The sequence below is a fragment of the Mus musculus genome, chromosome 8 (genome assembly GCF_000001635.26).
Source record: "Mus musculus strain C57BL/6J chromosome 8, GRCm38.p6 C57BL/6J".
Taxonomy (NCBI): Eukaryota; Metazoa; Chordata; class Mammalia; order Rodentia; family Muridae; genus Mus; species Mus musculus.
Window position 1 is genome coordinate 79,089,585 of NC_000074.6, and position 20,592 is coordinate 79,110,176.

General features: G+C 44.2%; 1 protein-coding gene across 21 annotated transcripts in view; it reads left to right on the forward strand.

Moving 5' to 3' along the window:
- The window catches only part of Zfp827 (zinc finger protein 827), a 166,283-nt gene that overhangs the window by 62,099 nt on the left and 83,592 nt on the right, over nt 1-20,592 (forward strand). For 20 of the 21 annotated variants that reach the window (XM_006531246.2, XM_030243704.1, NM_001294279.1 and 17 more), the window contains one exon: nt 2,249-2,482. The exons of the other annotated variant lie outside the window; for it this stretch is intronic. In XM_006531246.2, the coding sequence (XP_006531309.1) occupies nt 2,249-2,482 (234 nt within the window). The remainder of the gene's footprint in view (nt 1-2,248; nt 2,483-20,592) is intronic. 21 annotated transcript variants of the gene reach the window in all.

Sequence of the window (20,592 nt, forward strand, 5' to 3'; positions counted from 1 at the left end):
ACATCCAGGGAAAGCAAGTCCGGTCACTTCTGATTGGAATGCCAGGGTTCTTCACTTTTGTCGACCATGGAGCTAATAACATGCTATCAATGTTGCTGCTTTAGAACAGGCATATTTTACCCTTCAGTAAGTACAGATAGGACTGTATCAGAATAGGACCTGAAATGGGCCAGGCACTGTTCTGTGCTCTTGACATACATCAACTTTAAGAACAGAGGTTAGTGTCTTCGTAAAGCTGACCCTGGAGTCAGGAGAACAGATTATTCACAGCTTTATAATAAGTCAAAACACACTACATAATACTTGATTCATCTCTTAGGGCCACCATAACAAAGCACTGTAGTCTGGGAGTCTTACACCACAGATGTTTATTTCTTATAGTTTTAGAAGCTGGAAGCCCAATGTCAAGTTGTCAGTAGGTTTGATTTCTCCTGAGGCCTCTCTGCTCAGTTTGTAGATGGCTTCTTTTCTATGTCCTCACTTGACCTTTCCCCCGTATAGAGACATCTCTGGTGTTTCTCTTTATAAGTAGAGAAGGAGTCAAATAGTTCTCTGAACCACTGACATTGGATTATAGCCCTACCTTCATGCTTCATTGAGCTAACTTGTGTCCCTTTAAAGCCCTAATGCAAATAAACTCGCATTGGGAAGTTGAAGCTTCAACGTTCCAAGGGATTGGGGAAGGGGAACAATACTGCTCCTAATAGGGTGTTATTAAGTGGTAAGTGTTCATATTTGGGGGAATAAAAAGATTGCAGGAGAGCAAAGTAGATGGGGCGTACAGTCAGGTGAGGGTTGCCATCTTAAACAGGTCAGTCAGTGTAGACCTCACTGAGCAACTGGTATTTGAACCAAGGCTTTAAAGCTTGGTTTTGTTACAACATAAGGCCCCAGGTGGAGAAGCAGTATGCTGAAAGAAGTCAGGGACACAGACACCTCAGTTCTAGTCCCAGTTCTGCATAGTTGTAATTGCGAGACCTGGAGATGTTCCTCTAGCCCTATTGGGCCCAGTTTGCAAATATGCTATGCCCTTTAAACAGATATTCTACAGTGAGTATCCTCAGAGATGGGAAAAGGCATGGTGGGTGTTTGTGTTGGGGTCTGATTTCCTTGTTCTAGTTTGTTAAGATGGAATGGGCTAGGCTCTTTCTAAGAAGAGCTGCTAAGAATACAGGTTGGAAATAAAAACAAACAAACAAAACAAGCAAAAGCCAAACACATCCTGTGTGGCACAGCCAACGTTGGTGCTGCATGGGTCATGAGCAGGGATGGGAGGGATGGTATGGCCTTTTCTGTGAGGTGTGCCCAGAGGAGAGGCCTGGCACAGAGTAGCCAGCTCGTGGAAGCCATCCCATGACGGGCGGCTCAGTGCTGTTTTGATCATGCTCTCCACACCGGCTGCCCATTGCTTCAAAAGCATTTAGAAAAAGACCTTAGTGGATAAATTTGGAGTTTGGGTCATAACCACATGGATTTCTCAGTTCTAACAAATATATGTTGATTAGATATAGATAAGATGTTACCCTTAGGGAATTCCAGAGAAGTCTGCATAGAAGCTCTTAGAACTATCCTTGTAACTTTTGTCTAAATTAAAAATTGTTCAAAAATATTTTTTCTTAGACAATACCAAAATGAAAGCCCATTTTGTATGTGAAGATGGCCCAGGCTGCAGGCATAGGTTACTGATGGTGACAGTAGAAAGCATATGGCTGCTGTGCGTGGGTCAGTGGTGTCCATTGATAGTGAGAGAACAGCGCAACTCTAGTCCTGCTTTTCGTTTTGGCAGATTCTCCATTCTTGCCTTTCCACCCACCCCAGGGTTTTAGGTTTAGATACTGCAGCTTACCCTTGATTTTATGTCAGTATTTGACAGCAGAATAATTTCATGAGATGTTGTTTGATGATAGAATTCGCTGGAGAACATGCCAGGGTGCAATAGCAATGTCCAGGGAAGATGACTGAGAGAAACCAAGGAGAAAATGCCCACATGCTTTGAGAAGACAGCACTTCTTAAAACACTCCAGGTTTTATATGCGCTGAAGCTAGTACCCACATGGACAAGGCTCAGGGGGCGCACTGTGTGCGCAGGGAATAACTTTTCTTTGTGACCCCTTTGAAGTGTGGGGCAACATAGAGGGGAAATGTGTATATATATATATATATATATATATATATATATATATATATGTATATATATATATATATTCCTTTCTTTCTCTTCTTCTTTCTTATTCTTATTGTTTTTTAGCTGCAAACCAGAAGGAGCCTATGAATCTTAATTTTAAAGTGAAGGAGGAGCCCAAGGAAGAGGAGTCCCTGAGCATGCCTTTGCCTCGCTCCAGCTACGTGTTCAGCCCGGAACCGGAAGTGTCTACCCCAAGCGTCTCCGAGGACCCACTTACACCCCAGGAAGGCAAGGGGAGTGTGTTAAGGCGGGACATGTCGGCCAAGGCTGCCTCAGAACTTCTCATGAAACTCTCAGGTATCCGATATATTAAAAAATATTTCCGTTCTGGTCATTTCACGTGCAAGCCAACTGGACGGTTTCTTGCATGGCTTATCATTAACCCGATGGTGACGATAGTGTGAAAAAGGTGGATTTAAGGAATGATCGGGTCGCTTGGCTTTAGTTTCTGTGTTATATGCATGAATGTGTTTCTATCTGTGCTGTACCTGGCTAGACATTGACCTCGGTTCCTGTGTTAGACGCATGTGTCTGTTAGCTTCGTACTGTGCTGTACCTATCTAGATACGGCCTTCTCTTTCTGAATATTATTAGATATGGTTAGAAAACATTACCAACATCAGAGACCGATCATGACTTTAAATGGGATTCTAATAACATTCACAGGATTTCTTCTAATTGGTCGAAATATGTCTTAAGAGAGGATCCCACTGTCTTCTGTGCATTTATACTATAATCTGTAAGGACCATTAAAATATTTTCCTTGGCCTGGTGAGAAGCTGAGGTGGCACTCAATGTCATTATCAACAAAGTAGCCATGAGCAAGTATAAGACTAGAGGCCTGCCTAGTGGGATGCTCCAGTAGTTAACCTGATCCTAAGATAAATGGATGGCTCCACTAATACCTAGATGCAATCTCAAACTATTGGATATAAGAAAATTTGTGCTATAAATTAAAGCTAGTGTATTTTGGATTTTTGGTATAAATTTCTACCTGGTCCTCTGAAACAGGTAGAAAATTTAGTGGGTTGTTTTAGTGTTTTTGTTTGTTTGTATATTTGTTTTGTGGCAGGGTATGATTTTCAGAACATGAGAAAAAGCGATATTGGTAATCATACCTGCCAAGTCATAGCTGCACTCAGTTCATTAACTCCTGAAGGTAATTTTTAGGAACTGTGTTTGAAATGCTAATATGAATCAAAAACTGTTTTTCATTGGGAACTTGCTGTGCTTGGGGGATGAAAGCAAGAACTGTCTTAGCGGGACGCCTCTGTGATCTGTAATTTCATCAGCAATTCTGACGGTGTTGCTGGTTGACTAGTAGGTTGGAAGGCAAGAAATTAATCGTGATTTACTTGGAGTCAGCATCTCAGGACAGTTGAAATCCCTGTATCTGCCATTTGGTGGGGTTAAGAATTCTTGTCTTTGATGTTAATTCAAAGCACACTGGAATTTGAGGGGAGCATGATTTGCTAGCAGTAACACATGATAGAAGAACAAGAACTGTGGTCTTATTGTAATTCCATTTGCCCAGACTTCTCAGTGATGGCATAGTGGTGTATCTTACCCTAATGGAGGTCTAGCAAAGACCTCAAAGCTGGAAAGTGAGACAGTCATATATGAGCCAATATAATTTAGTGTATCATGTCTCCCTCTTGTGCCAGAATGTCTCAGGATGGAGTCATCCTTCTGTTGAGGCTGCTCAGCCTCTTTTCTCCCAGAGGTAGCTCTCCCCATGCAATGGCTTAAACTCTCTGTCTCATCAATTCCTGTGCCTACCATGATAGTGGATTCTGCCCAGTGATCATGCCATTTCAGAATTTACTTTCTAGCTGGTATTAGCTGCTGTAGAGCAGAGAAGGCTGGTACCACACTAAAAGAGGTTAGAAGAGCAAGCCAATGAGATTTCTGGACAGATGTTTCTTTAAGGAAAACATTTATCTTTATCACCTTTTGGGTGATATGTTTTGAGAGAGTGAAATAGGAAATTATTTTCTAGATAATAATGAGACCCCACCGCATCTCCCCAGAAAGAAATGTTGCTGTGAACATTTAATGATATTTGTGGGTAACAAGGCTTCTTTTAAGTATGTGAATTGACTTTTACTGAGTGTATGTGCAATGGGATTCAGTAATAGCGGAATGATATCATAGTACCATTTCTGAAAGGCAGCCATCATCCTTCATACTGTGGAAAGAAACTTGCATGAAGATTGTGAACTATTTTCTTTTTTTTTCCTCCTGAAAAAAATTTCTATATAGATGAGACTTGGGTCAAGGATACATACATCAAAGATCCCAGAATGTTTATGCTGTCTGGGGAGGTATTTGAGACGATAGTCTTTGGGTGCATTAGTCCTTGTTGTTGTTTGGTTTTATTATTTTTTGTTTGTTTGTTTTTGTTTTCCAAGACAGGGTTTCTCTGTGTAGCCATGGCTGTCTCTGTACATGACTCTGTAGAACAGGCTGTCCTTCAACACAGAGATCCATTTGCCTCTGCCTCCCGAATGCTGGGATTAAAGGCGTGCACTACCACTGTCCAGTTAATACTATTTTCCTTAATTTCATGAGCAAGTGAGGTCTCCCTGGAAATAATTCCCAAGAAAGTAGCGTTGAGACACGTTTAAGGCTAGAGAATTTCCTGGTGGGATATTACAGTAAGTCACATGCCCTTAACATGACTGTAATTCTTTATGGTTATCTAAGTGTAGCCTCTGCCTATCCAGTAAGCAACGAAACCCATTCAGAGAATCATAGCGTTGCATTGCTCTTGCATACTGCGGTCAGGTGAACATTTTTTTAAAGGTCCTAAGGAAGGTGAGTGGGTTAAAAGCAAATGTCTTTTCATTCCAAAGCAGTGAGGTAAGAAGGTCTTTCCCTTCCTTAGGAGTGAAGTGGGCATTAAGCCCTGTGGAGAGGAAGATGCCTGTAATTCCAGTAGGATTGTAAGCTTTGAGTCCATCCTGGACTGTGTAGTGAGGTCCTGTCACAAGTTGAACATCAGTGTTTCTCTTCGCCACTAGATTAAGGATTTTGCAAAAAGGATGCTAGGAAGAAGTTTTCTCATCTCTGTCTTCAAGATACAGTTTTAAGGGTTTGAAGGCTCATGCCCTGAACGATACTCAGAGCCTTCGGATTCCCTCATAGATGAGAGTAAGTATGCATTGCCCAACGCCTCTGAACAGAGCTAGGGTGGTATTTACCTCCGGAGTCTTGTTCGAGGCAATCTGTGGGCAGGTGTCCTCATGTCTTCCCAACTTGTACAATCCCATTTACAGCCTCTGTCATTTTCTGCAGAATCCTTTGGTTAGAAAGAAACTGTTTGAATAACTATACCCATCCGTAGTGGGAGGCATTCAGTCAGGGACTGAAGCAACAGAGCTCTACAAAGGATCCACACACACTCTAGCCATGGTGATGCCTCATTTATGATTCAGCACAGTAAGAGACTAGCAAACACAGAAATTTCTTTTGTTTCTTGTATTTTGAGACCAGGTCTCACTGTATAGCCCGAGCTGGCCTGGAACTCACTGTGTAGCCCAAGCTGGCCTGCAATTCACAGAGATCTGTCTGCCTCTCTCTGCGTTCACTGCCCCACCTGGCTACAACAGTGTATTATAATACAAGTTGTTCAAATCTATAAATAGTCTGTTGTGGAATTATTATTTACTATTTTGGGAACACCGTTGACTGAAGTAACTGATGACATGGAGGTTGAACCCTCAGATGAGGGAAGAAGACGACAGATAGTGTTATCGTAACAACAGTGCCTGGGACGTACTTTGCTTCGTTTCTGTTTTGACCTGAAGAATGGCGAAGGAAAAGGATTTTCTTTCTCTCTTTTCTTACTAACTTTCTTATGTAGGTTTCCAGTGAGTTAACAAGAAGCAGCTAGTCAGTGATTTGGGCTGTCTCTTGTTTCCATGTTTAAAGTAGCTCAGGCTCATTCTGTAAGGCTGAATGGTTGGCCCAGGCACACATCACACGAGTCGTTCCTATGTGGAGACGCCTGCATAGGCTGGGTGCTTACCAAGTGCACACTTAGTGTTCCTGGAAGGGGGGGGGGGGAACACACGTGAGTTAGAACCAAGCTAAACCTTCCCCAGCCTCTGTATTGGGAGGCTCTTGAGTTCTCTTCTTTACTGTGGTTCCGATTCCCTTTCCAGTTGTTAGTTATGCAGGTCAGTGCCTGACAGCTGAACCTAGTAAATTAATTACCATAAAGGAAGCAGCCCACTATGATGAAATAACTGGATGTCTGTGACTACCTATTACGTGACACTTAGCAGTGGACCCTTGTATATCTAGTGGTAAGGAAGGGCCTGTTGACAGACGTGTCTGATGTCTGTCCTGTTACTCTGTCAGACTGCTGTGAGGCAGCAGACTGTCCAGAAATGAGTCTTTGGGTAGACAGGACAAGGAAGGACAGGAACCAAGAAGAGACAGCAACATGCACAGCACTCCAGACTTGGAGGAACAAGTCTACGGACTGCTTTATTCCAGCACTGGTTGGAAGTGTGTGTGCTTAGGTCTTCAAACTGGTTTCCACTCCTTTCTGGTAGAGGCTCAGTGGAACCTAGCCCCAATTTGCAGACCACTAGGACATGGGAGACTCACATTCCGAGGTCTGCTCTGGGTTTTTGGGTGAAGACCCTGTACCTCTGCAGGAGCGACTGGCAGCCTGTTTTGAGACTCCTTCCTAGTGACCTGGACAGCTAAGGCTTTATAAATAGCCCAGTGTGCAGGGAAAATGGCTAGGGGAATGAGTTTGGTCCATCGGAAGAGATGAAGCTGATGTGAAACAAAGCTCTGTTAAATGTCTTCATTTCTTTTAGAAAAAGAACCAATTCTTCCATGATGAGTCCTGTCATTTATTATGAGATGACAGTATCTAGCACCATCACTTTTGAAGAAGGGCATCTCTTACGTGTGTGACACGTAAGGTCACGGTGCTTCTGAGCTTCCCAGAATACCTCTTGCTAGTGCCCATTGCAGTTATATTTTGGAATTATTTCTGGATATGTTTTTAGAGAAAATCTCCCTACACCACTCCAAACAGCATCAAACACCATGTTGTAGGCTTCTTTGTTCTGAAGAATTTCTTGAGATAAATGAGAAATTTCAGCAAAATTATTTTTCAGGCTGAAACTTTTTTTCTGGTATGTGCTATTTTTCCCCCCTTTGGAAAGGGGTGGTACTTTTTTGTAAACTTTTATTTAGTCTTTGTGAGATGTTCATGCATGAGTACACTGTATTTCCATGTAACCACGTTGAGCAGCATGTCTTTAGTCAGTCAACTGTCCTCCACTCTTAACAAATACATGCCGTAATCAGTTTACAAAGGAAAGCGTTTGTTTTGGCTCCGAGTTGGAGATTCTAGTCAGTGAGTAATAAGTCCCATTGTGTGGGCTGCGGCGAGCCAGCAGCATGCTGTGGCGAGAGTGTTCCGACGGAGCATGGTCAGAAGGAAAAGAGAGGAAAAAGAGCCCAGGGTCTCACAGTCACCTTGGAGGGCACGCCCCAATGACCTGAAGACTTCCTCTAGTTCCCACCTGCCTAAGGCACGCCCATCCCTTCTGTGCCACTTGGGGATCAGCCTTTAAGACACGGGTGTTGGAGGCACTTGTAAGATAGAAGCTAGAGCATAATGCGGGGCACCAGTAATAATCTGTAAGAAGGAAAGTTATTCTTTACTTTATCACCACAAAACTTGCCTTCATCAGACTGACAAGATGCTAAATTGAGTAATGGAAAAGATGTGAGACCTGTAAAACATTTTTAAAGATTATTATTATTACTATTATTATTATTTACACAGAGTCCCTACATAGCCCTGGCTGTCCTGGAATTCACTATGTGGTCCAGGCTAGCTTTGAACTTATATAGATCCACCATCCTCTGTCTACTTAGTGCTGGGAGTAGAGGCGTGCCCCACCTCACCCAGTCCTAAAACATTTTAAACCTAAATTTACATTGTTCTTACGCTTCTCCTTGCCTGCAAACTATGGCTAAGCGTATACTAGCAGATTTGTGTGAAGTGGTTAAGGATTGGGCTTGCCAGATGCTGGGGACCTTGACTGCAGAGGCAGAGCGCTCATGTTCCATCCCAGAGGGCTGCAGATTGGAGGGAGACAACCCAAGGGTTGACCTCTGACCCTACACATGTGCAGTGGCAGAGGCACACACACACACACACACAAATAAGTAAATGTAAAAATACTGTTAAGTAATTTGGAGCTATTAATAGGAAGGTATTTTGTCTATTTGTTTTATTAATTCTTTCTACTCTCCACATTCTCAAACTCACGCTGCTGTCGTATCTGACAATATAAAAACAGCGGCACGATCAGACTAAAATTGGAAACTACTTTTTCTTTGCATATTTCTGAACACATGGAAAGGTTTATTGAATGTGCATTGCACTGCAGATATAAATACTTCAGGTTGTGCTTTACAAAGGATTCCAGATTTTTTTTTAATGCTATCTCAATGAAAGAAAGAAAGAAAGAAAGAAAGAAAGGAAGGAAGGAAGGAAGGAAGGAAGGAAGGAAGGAAGGAAGGAAGGAAGGAAGGAAGAAAGAATTTTTCCTGAGCCAGGTTTTCTCTCTGGAGACAGAGACAAGATGCGGAAGGATCCCAAGTTTTTGGACAGCCTGAGCTCCCCTGAAGGCTGGGGACATGGCTGCTTCAGTGAGCTGGGGGGGGGGGTGTCATGATTCTGATGCACAGCAGGGTGTTTTGGTGTGCACCTGGTATCCAAGCACTGGGGAGAGGGGGTGGAGACAAGTGGCTCTCTGAGGCTCAGCGACCGGCCATTGGTCACTGTCCCACCTCCACTGCCCCAGCCTCTGCAACCACTGACTAATCTATGGTCGGTTTTAGTAGAGTTGCTTACTGGGGACTCTTTGTATGCATGAACTCATGCTTACGTGGCCCATCTGTCATGCTGTAAAATTGGTTCTTGTTGTTAAATAGCATGTTATTTATTTTGGGAGTGGGGAGCTCTGCTGTGCAGGTCAGAAGACGGCCGGTGGGAGTTGTTTCTCTCCACCAAGTGAGCCCAAGGATTGAACTCAGGTTGCGGTGCTTGATAGCAGGCATCTTTACCTGTTGGCCTATCTCATTGCCTCCTAGGTATCCGTCCTGTATTCTTATTCTACGGCTGAATGCTGCCAATTGTATGGCTACATTGTATTTTCTTTATTTTTTTACTGGAGACATGGTCTGTGTTCCAGTCTTTGTTACTATGGACATTCCTGTACAGGTTTCTGTGTGGACGTATGGTTTAGATCCCTAGGCACCTTGTAGTTGGTGAGCTGAATGGAACTCCCTTTAACATTTTGAAGAGCTCCTAAGAGTTTTTTCCAAGGCAGCAACAGTATTCTGCATCCCCTCTGCATAGCCTTCTGAAAACTCGTTGCCATCCGTCTTATCAGAACCACCTTGACGGCACAACCTAGCAATGTCACTGTGGGTTAGATTTGTCAATCCAGTGAAGGGTGGCACCTCGTGGAGTGAGTTGCAGATGCTACTTAACACTTGAACGTCTTAGATTTGTCAATCCAGTGAAGGGTGGCACCTCGTGGAGTGAGTTGCAGATGCTACTTAACACTTGCACGTCTTTGAAGAAACATCCATTCGAGTTCTTTGTCCAGTCTTTACATGGGTTACCTTTTAAAGAAATAATTGGCTTGTGAAAGCTTCTCATGTTCTGGACGTAAGCCATCCCGGAGAGATGAGATTTCTTTCTTATTTTGCCGGGTTTGCGTGATTTGCAACACGAAAGTGTTACAGTTGATAGAGTCCGGTTCAGTTTTTGTTCTTTTTGTTGCTTATGAGCATCTTTATATTCCTTGTAATTCTAAAAATTAAGTAAATGCTGACTTATTTAATACTAAAAGGAACACCCAGCTTCACTTATATTATCAAAGCACATTTGATTTAAGCCTCTGAGGTCTAATTTATTGAATTCTGCCTATCCAGTTAGGTTGACTGCTCTCTCTCTCTCTCTTAGTCTTTTTTTTTTTTATGTAGGGTGATGACCAATTATTTTTGCATGTCAGCTTTCTAAGTGATTTCTAATGGATGCACCCAGCAGTGGGTTTGTAACTAATGCCTGGGACGCGTTTCTCACTGCCGTGTCCACTTTTTCCCCCATTCATTAATTTATTTATTCACTTTACATCCTCAATTGCAGCCCCTCCCTCTTTTCCCACTTCGATCCTCACAAGCTCTCTTCACCGATTATCCCCTCCCCTTGCCTTCAGAGAAAGGGAAGCCCCCCACGGGTACCGTTCCACCTTAGCACATCAAGTCGCCTCAGGGCCATGCCCACTTCCTGACCCCACCTCTGTATGTATGTGTGTATGTATGTATGTATGTATGTGTATGTGTGTGTATGTGTGTATGTATGTGTATATGTTTGTGTGTACTTATGTGTATATGTATGTGTGTATGTAGACGTAGATGTATTCATATAGTCCATAATTGGTGACTAATCTAAATAAGAAATTATACTTTTAATAGTAAAAAAGGAGCTACATGAAATATCACATTTACATATTTTTTCTTTTATTGGATATTTTCTTTATTTACATTTCAAATGTTATCCCCTTTCCAGGTCTCCCCTCTGGAAACCCCCATCCCCTCCCCGCTCCACCTGCCTCTATGAGGGTGCTCCCCCACCCACACACCCATTCACTCCCACCTTACCGCCCTAGCATTCCCCTACACTGGGCATCGAACTCCATCAGGCCCAAGAGCCGTTCCTCCCATTGATGTCCAACAAGGCCATCCTCTGCCACATATGTGTCCAGAGCCATGGGTCCCGCCATGTGTACTCTTTGGTTGGTGGTCCAGTCCCCAGGAGCTCCGAGGGGTCTGGCCTGTTGACACTGTTGCTTCCCCCATGGGGCTGCAAATCCCTTCAGCTCCTTCAGTCCCTTCTCCAACTCCTTCATCGGGAACCCCACACTCATTCCAATGGTTGGCTGCGAGCGTCTGCCTCTGTATTTGTCAGGTTCTGGCAGAGACGATCAGGAGACACACATATCAGGCTTCTGTCAACAAGCACTTCCCAGCATCCGCAATAGCATCCAGGTTTGGCAACTATATATGGGATGGATCCCCAGGTGGGAAAGTCTTTGGATGGCCTTTCCTTCAGTCTCTGTTCCTTACTTGTCTCCATATTTCCTCCTGTGAGCATTTTGTTCCCCCTTCTAAGAAGCACTGAAGCATCTACACTTTGGTTGTCCTTCTTCTTGAGCTTCCTGTGGTCTGTGAATTGTATCTTGGTTATTCGAACTTTTGGGCTAATATCCACTTCTCTGAGGTAGTGTTTGTCTTTGACATTGAGGTGCATTTCCTGTATGTAGCAAAATGCTAGGTTCTGTTTATGTATCTATTCTTTTAGTCTATGTCTTTTTATTGGGGAATTGAGTACATTGTTGTTAAGAAATATTAAGGTATAGTGATTGTTGCATCCTGTTATTTTTATTGTTAGAGGTGGAATTATGTTTGTGTGGCTATCTTCTTTTGGGTTTATTGAAAGAAAATTACTTTCTTGCTTTTTCTAGGGTGTAGTTTTGTGTTGGAATTTTCCATCTATTATCCTTTATAGGGCAGGATTTGTTGAAAGATACTGTGTACTTTGGTTTTGTCATGGAATAGCTTGGTTTCTGCATTTATGGTAATTGAGAGGTTTGCTGGGTATAGTAGCCTGGGCTGGCGTTTGTGTTCTCTTAGGGTCTGTATGACGTCTACCCAGGATCTTCTAGCTTTCATAGTCTCTGGTGAGAAGTTTGGTGTAATTCTGATAGGTCTTCCTTTATATGTTACTTGACCTTTTTCTTTTACTGCTTTTAATATTCTTTCTTTCTTTAGTGCATTTGGTGGTTTGACTATTATGTGACAGGAGGAATTTCTTTTCTGGTCCAATCTATTTGGAGTTCTGTAGGCCTCTTGTATGTTTATGGGCATGTCTTTCTTTAGGTTGGGAAGTTTTCTTCTCTAATTTTGTTGAAGATATCTACTGGCCTTATACATTGGGAATCTATGCTCTCTTCTATACCTATTATCCTTAGGTTTGGTCTTCTCATTTTGTCCTGGATTTCTGGATGTTTTGGGTTAGGAGCTTTTTGCATTTTGCATTTTCTTTGACTGTTGTGTCAATGTTTTCTATGGTATCTTCTACACCTGAGATTCTCTCTTCTATCTCTTACATTTCTATTTCCAGGGTTGTCTCCCTTTGTAAATTATTTATTGTTTTTATTTCCATTTTTAGATTCCTTCACCTGTTTAATTTTGTTTTCCTGTAATTCTTTAAGGCATTTTTATGTTTCCTCTTTAAGGGTTTCTACCTGTTAACCTGTGTTCTGCTGTATTTTTTAAGGGAGTTATTATGTCCTTCTTAAAGTCCTCTATCATCATCATGAGATATGATTTTAAATCAGTCTTGCTTTTCTGGTGTGTTGGGGTATCCAGGGCTTGCTGTGGTGGGAGCACTTGGTTCTGATGATACCAAGTAGCCTTGGTTTCTATTGCTTATGTTCTTGCCCTTGCCTCTCCCCATCTGGTTCTCTCTGGTGTTAGCTGGTCTTGCAGTCTCTGACTGTGGCTTGTCCCTTCTGAAAGCCTGTGTGTCAGAACTCCTGAGATACCAGCTCTCTCTGGGACAAATTTGGGTATGGAGAGCTGTGGCACAGGGTCAGTTTGGGTGTGCAGACAGAAACCAGAAGGATCCTGTCCCCAGCTCTTCCTTGGTTCCTGTGTCCTGATGTCTCTGGACGGGTGCTTCTTGGTCCTGGAATTTGAGCAGAAGTGGTGGTCTTACCTGAGCTTACAGGTATGTCAGCACTCCTGGGAGTCCAGCTCTCTCCTGGCAGTATTTGGGAATGGAGATCTGTGGCATAGGATCAGCCCTGGGCACAGACAGAAACTGGAAGGTATATTTATATTTTATATAAACAAGCAACAAGTCACTTTAACAGGACAAAACCAGTGTGTTCCTATGCAAAGATGTGGTCTCTTGGAGGGCTAGCAGTCTTGTCGAGCTCAGTGGACACACAGTGCTGTCATTCTTCTGTCCATTTAAGTAGGACTGAGTGAGTAGCCACTGTCTACAGCCCTGGAAGCATGGCTCCTCTCCGCTAAAAGGAGAGAGGGCGCACCCTACTTATACAGTCAATTTCATTCAGTCTCTAGCCAGGGCCAGAAGAGCCCTTCTGTTATTTTATAATCCTGCATACTCCTCACTAATCCTTAGACAGACGCCTGCACCTGAATGGTGGTTGCTGCCTGTTGCATCCCACCCTGATAAGGGAGCTTTACAAATGCAACCCTCAGCGCCTGTACCCCTGCTCCTCCATTTCCCCCCTTTAGCCTTCGTCCCTCTGGCCACCCTTTATGCTTTCTTAACCAGCTTCCTCCTGCCTCCCACACTGAAGCCTGGATTCAGAAAGTCCAGACTCAAAAGGGCTCTTGTTTTATTATCATTTCCCTCTTGCGTAGCTGCATATGTTAATAAAGCCACGGAAATTTGTATTGGCTGGCATTCCCAGAAGCCAGGCGAGCCCTTTACAAGGAATTTCATAGGCTATGTCTTCAGGCTGGATGCCTTTCCTGTTTGGCTGTCTCTGAACGGGGTCAGACTTCAGTCTGGATCCTGAAAGATGGGATAGAGTTTCACAGTAGAGGTAGGGCTTGATGAGTGGTTGGGTGGAGGCTGCATATGTTCTTATGGGATAGTGAGCAAAATATTTATGACGTGTGCCCACTCGCATGCTGTTTTCTTTATGTTCCTGTGGTATTTGACTACAGACGTCATCTTAATGGCCAACGAACTGTGTCATCAATAGTTTACACACAAGCCATAGGCAAACACTATCTTACGGTGACAGCAGAGCTAAGTTATCTGAGGTCTCCGATTGTGGTGTTAGATGCATTGTCATACCTGAATACACTACAGGGGTTCTTTCTCAGAAGACATCCTTCGAGGCACCGGTGGGACCTGGGCCCAGTCCTACCCTACCCCAGCCTTCCTTCTGCCTGTTACTACAGAGATCGTTGGGGAGGGAGAACAGACTCCTTATCTTTTCAATGAAACGAGACCATTCTCATTCTGCAGCAGTTTTTCTTCTCACCAGCGTGTTAACCTTTCCCCTTTAGCTTATTCATGTCAGAGAAGGCTAAGATTCGCATGTGCAATTAAACCCTGTGGATCCCATGCTCATCTGGGTAGCGTTGGTATCACAGACCTACCTGGAGAGGGGAATTCTCATTGCTAAGGAGCCTGCCCTCTGTCAGGCAGCCAAGTCACCCCCAGCAGGGGTCCTCCTGGAGTCTATGCAGGGTCTTCTTTGCGCATGCTCACTCCAGAAGCTAGTACAGGCAGCGACCAGGAGAGCCATTTCCACTGGGGAGGGATGCATCCATATAACCTAAGATGGGAAAACCTTCATGAAGAGACGATTCTTGCTGTGGCTTTTGTTATTCTTTATGACAACAAATGATTTAACAGTGGTGTTTTCTCCTGGTCAAAGTGCAGGGACTCTGGTGTTCTGTCTGAAGAGACCTTTGTCTTCCTTCGTAATGATTCTCTTATTAGCCCCACCCCTGTGTATGTTTTCCCCACACAAATTGTCCAGAGCTCGGGCCGTGGGTTGATTTACTTCCTTGTTTCTAACAGCTGGAATCCTCACATTTCCTGGTTTTCTGTGGCTTGCCCTGTGCATGTGCAGCCGATCTCCACAGCTGGAGAAGTGAGGAAGGCCACAGGATACATGCTCTACCTGGCACAATTTATTTCAGGTTCGAAGTCAGGTTATAGTGAGGGCCAGCGGTTAAAGCCTGAGTTAGGAATCCATTTCCTTTCTTTCAACCAGTGCTCTCAGATTCCCGTAAACTAACCCTTGGCCCAAACGTATAACACGCCCTTGGTTTGGCTTCCAGAAACTCTTTTGCTTTTGGGAGACAGGGCATCAGTGGGAAAGCCTTAGAGAGGCTTCCTGTGAGCCACGTGGAGGAGGCTAAAGGTGACTAATAGTCCTGTAGTCAGAAGGGCAGAGGACCAGCGTGCAGCCCAAGGACTGAGGGTGGAGAGAGAAGTCGGACCACTGCTGGCAGTGAAGTCACCGCGGTTTGGTGTGCACATTCAAACCTGTGCAGGAACCTCCACTTTGCCTGCAAGGAGGGGGTCTGTTAATAATCGGCACACACTCCTCTGCATCCTTGTACTGGGCACACAGAGCCTTGAACAGTTCTCTGCTGGATTCAGGGCTTGCCCTGTTTGCAGGGTGCTGATTCTTGTTTCCTAAAAGTGTTGCTCCTTCCAGAAAGCTCTTCCTGCCTGACTTTGTGTTTTCTGGGCATTCCCAGATGTGGTGTTGATTCTGTGTAAGTGGCCGCGGTGTTTGATTTTAGGCCTAGATGGCCCCCTCCCGAATCTGGATAGCCGTTCCCACCCTTCAGCCCCAGCACCAGGGAAAACACAAGAGAGGACACGGGAACCAGAGAAAAAGGAAATGAAAATGAATCACTTGTAAGGTTTGATTTAAAAAACATTTGGAGGGATTGTTGAAATTGAGCCAGGATTCATTACGAGGCTTATCCATACATTCCACAGCTCCAAACCGCACAGGGACGTGAGCCCCGGGCCCATCTGGAGCCCGACTGGTGCTGTTAGACTTTGGCAGAGTAGGAGAAGGTTTCTTGGGGTTCGGGGAACCCCACTCTTTAAGCTCCTCAGCTTGCTTATCATTGTTTTCCCACTTCTTTTTATGGATCTTCTTTTATGGTAGGGCCTCTTTATCTTCCGGGCCTGCTGTGTCTCAGGACCCCAGTGGACTCCCAGTGAAGCCACAGATAATAGCAAAACTCTATTGTCTGTTACAATGTGTACGTATCTACGATCAATTTAAAATTACAAATTGGGCTCAGAGGGAGATTAAAGACAATAACTAATGATACAATGGAACAATCAAAGCACCATGCTGTTATGAAGGCTATGTGATGGGCTCTGTCCCCTCCGTCTCTCGTGTCTCTCTCCCTCAAGAGTTTCTACTACTCTCAAAATACCATGTGCATTGTCATAAGTCTCCATGTGGACCACAAGTAACTTAAACCTTGGAAAGTGAAACCTGGAAAGCAAAAGTGTGGATAAGAGAAAGTTTATGACATTCATTCATTCATTCATTCAGTCAGTCAGTCAGTCAGTCAGTCACTCAACCAGCTATTTATTGGTTCTCTTCAAATTTCCAAATCTAGATCTTAACACTACAGGCACAAAGTGAGCAGGGCTATTCCACTATCATTCTTGTTCTGTCGCATCTGCTGTTTGTCTGCCCCATCCCCCCTCCACCCCCCATCTGCTAACACCCCTTTCCCACTCCCTTTATCCCCGGTCCCCTGTCTCTGCTTTATTCTAGTCTCTAGGATCCTGGTATCAGTTCACTCAGCTGACCAATTCTGTTGGTGCACTGAGGCCTCTCAGAAAGTGGGGTGGGGGGTGGTGCACACATCAGACTACATTATTATTTATATTAACAGTATTTGAATATTATTATGTGTTAGTGTATGTAATTATTCCACTATGAATTGGAAGTTTTTAACATCATCTAAGAAAAGAATTTTAAGCTGATTTAAACATGCTAAATTTTGCTGAAAACTTCCAAGAAAAAGTAAGCTTTGTGGGCCGGAAATGCTTGCCTGTCAGTCATAGGGACCTGAGTTCGATCCCCATGCTTAAGAAAAACTTAATATGGCAGAATCTGGTGGTGTCACTTTTATCAGCTCCCAGAGACAGGTAGATCTGTGTGAGGACAAAGGCCAGCCTGGCCTCCATAGCAAATTCTAAGCCAACCAGGGTTACTTAGCAAGACTGTATCTCGAAACAGCAACCTCTGCATGTGGTGACACACACTTGTAATTCTAACCCGGGCGGGGAGGCCGAAACTAGCAAATCCCTGGGGTTAGCTCAGCAGCTTCCCAGCCAAAGCTCCCAAAGGTGGCTTAGGGACTCTTTCTTTTCTCTTCGTTTAAAAAAATGTGGGCGTCACCTCAGGAACAAGAGCTGTGATTGGCCTCTGGTCTCCACCCCCAAGTGCACACGTGAGCATGTTCATTCCTCCACACACATGTCCATGTGCACACACAAATAGAAGGAATTTGATGAAGCCTACTTATTGAAATAAAACTCCACCCAATCCTTTATCTCTGTGGATAAGAAGTTCTGTCATCATGGTCATTTGTGCTGGTCATCACAGAGGTGGCCCTTGTTTTCCAGTAATTTTTTTTTAATTGCAGCTAGAATTCTTTAGAATCTTCAGGAATCATGTTTAAAATCTGCATTCACAGGTGAACACAGGCATACACATACAATCACTCAAACATCCTGGATACACAAAGCCCTATTAATCCCAAGAGAAGAGGTGGACACTGCTCGGATTTATTAAATGCCAAAGGATAACGGTTTTTAATAGCTTTAAGGTGAGGTTGGGTACATCCGGTGACACACATACACCCCTGCTGTAATGTGAGGCAAGAAAAAGTACGTTTTGGACATTGATGAAAAGTAGTTTAATATTTTTTAAATGAGATCATTTGGAGTGTTGCCAGGCAGCACATGTACCGTACACATGCACCTCTTCAGCTGATTTCTAGGGAAATTACTAAATGAGATGAAAACAAGGTGACTGACTGTAGAAGGCTTTGTGTTACTATTGGGATGCTCAGAGTTCAGTAGATGGTGACCAGGTTATTCCACCTCCCCCCTGGGTTGACAGAGCTCACTCCCGGAGTTCCCAGTAACTGAAGGATTTTAATCCTTGATTTTCACTGGGACAGAAGTGAAACTGGTAGCATTTTCTGGGCTAGATCGACAGAGTCTGTCCTGTGGTCATCAGAACCAAGTCAAACACTTGCATTTGCCTTGGGTGCTGTTTGGAGCCTGGGTACCCAGTGGCATCACCTAGGCAGGGACCTGTGTCACTGATGGGTGGCTGATGTAGTAATGCGACTGAAGATCCCAGGAAAAGAAAGCCACGGTTCTTTGAGCTGACAGAGAGTAGTCTGTTTCTTGTTTCAGAAGAGCCCTGAGGCAAACACTTTCTTACTTTAAGGTTTGGATTATTATCATTATTATTATTGTTATATTTATTCTTTTATATGTATGGGTGTTTGGGGTGCATGTATGTCTGTGCAGCGTATGTGTGTCTGGTGCTCACAGAATCCAGAACAGAAGAGGCCATTGGCTTCCCTGGAACTGGAGTTGCAGATGATTGTAAGCTGTTGTGTGGGTGCTGGGAATCTGGGTCCTCTGGAAGATCAATCTGGGCCATCACCCCAACCCCTGGACCAAACTTTCCTAGGGTTCAGTTTTTCCTTGCAAATGTGGGACAATTAACAAAATAGAGCACTAGTGTGCTTTTAAAAAATTAATTTCAAACTTATCATCCACTCAGCTCTACGGAGTTGTGAGTTCTTATGTGCACAGCTAATTCCTTGGGTATGTGCCACTGTGCCCCACTAGTCTCCAGGTGTACTTACTGATGAGAGGTGGGCAAGCGCCAATTAATTCATAATTTTTATGACTATATTTAGAAGTCAATCCTGGTAAAATATCATTGAAATTGTTGTAGGAAAGTGTGTCTGTAGGAGTGGGGTGGGAAGAGATTATAAACAGACTTAACAACCACCATTTTAACAAATTTCATAATGTTTGTTTTACTATGAAGATTGGTGTCTCAATCTAGAAAAGAGTAATTTAATCAATGAATGAATTATTTAATTGGACACAGATTTTTAATTACGTTTCTCAAAAACATTGGTTTGCCTCATCATTAGTCTCTCTTGAGTTGTTTTGAGTGTCTTGTGATGTGTGAACGTGTGTGTGTGTGTGTGTGTGTGTGTGTGTAGGCCAGCTGTCAACCTCAATTGTTGTTTCTCAGGGGCCATTCACCTTGCTCTCTGAGACACTGTCCTGTCTTTCACTCTCCTGGAACTTTTCAAGTCTGTTGCTGGCTGTCCAAGACCCAGGGATTGACTCCACCTCCCGTTCACTAGGGCCTCAAACACATGCCACCACACTCGGGTCTTTGATGAGAGTCTGGGGATGAAACCCAAGTCCTGGTGCTTTCGAGGCAAGGCCTTTATCAACCGAGCCACCTGCCCAGCTCAAGTTTCTTCTTCCCTGGCTCCTGCTGTGATGGGTCTCAGTGCAGCCTAGAGGAGGACGGGCGGTCCATCCTGCTGGTGTCAGTGTGCGTCCCATCCATCCTTCCAACGCCTGCAGTGTCTATGTGTCTCTGCCAGACCCTGGCCTCAGGAAAGGGAGATTAGCAGTACGCCTCTACTGTACCTGGCCTCAGGTGATACTTGTGGTAGACGTGTGTCAGCTAACCTCCCTGTGCTGACTAATGGGATGGGTCTGTGTGGGAAAAGCCAAGTCCTCCTGAGACCTCAGTCCAGGGGAGAGCAGGCCTGTGAAAGAGTTTGCAGTGATAGGTGCTATCTTCAAGGTCCGTATATCCAGAACAGTGTAGAGAGACAGCGTCAGTCGGGGAAGAAGCCTTGGGGGCATTTAAAAAGCGGTTTGCAATCTGAGCACATTTCCTTTTTCTTAGGTATTTCAGAAGGAAAGAACACAGAAGTACAGGACAGGAGGGGCAGGGCCTGTTCTGGAGCTGTGTGATGTAAGAGCCACAAGTCCATAGCTATTGACTGACGGGGTGGGGGTGGGGTGGGGTAGAGGCTGAGAGATGAGGCAGGGAGGTGGGCTGTGGCTTTTTTTTTTTTTTAGTTATTTTCCTCATTTACATTTCCAATACTATCCCAAAAGTCCTCCATACCCACCCCCCACTCCCCTACCCACCCACTCCCCCTTTTTGGCCCTGGCATTCCCCTGTTGTGGGGCATATAAAGTTTGCGTGTCCAATGGGCCTCTCTTTGCAGTGATGGCCGACTAGGCCATCTTTTGATACATATGCAGCTAGAGACAAGAGCTCCGGGGTACTGGTTAGTTCGTATTGTTGTTACACCTATAGGTTTGCAGTTGCCTTTAGTTCCTTGGGTGCTTTCTCTAGCTCCTCCATTGGGGGCCCTGTGACCCATCCAATAGCTGACTGTGAGCATCCGCTTCTGTGTTTGCTAGGCCCGGGCATAGTCTCACAAGAGACAGCTATATCTGGGTCCTTTCAGCAAAATCTTGCTAGTGTATACAATGGTGTCAGCGTTTGGAAGCTGATTATGGGATGGATCCCTGGATATGGCAATCACTAGATGGTCCATCCTTTCGTCACAGCTCCAAATTTTGTCTCTGTAACTCCTTCCATGGGTGTTTTGTTCCCAATTCTAAGAAGGGGCAAAGTGTCCACACTTTGGTCTTCGTTCTTCTTGAGTTTCATGTGTTTAGC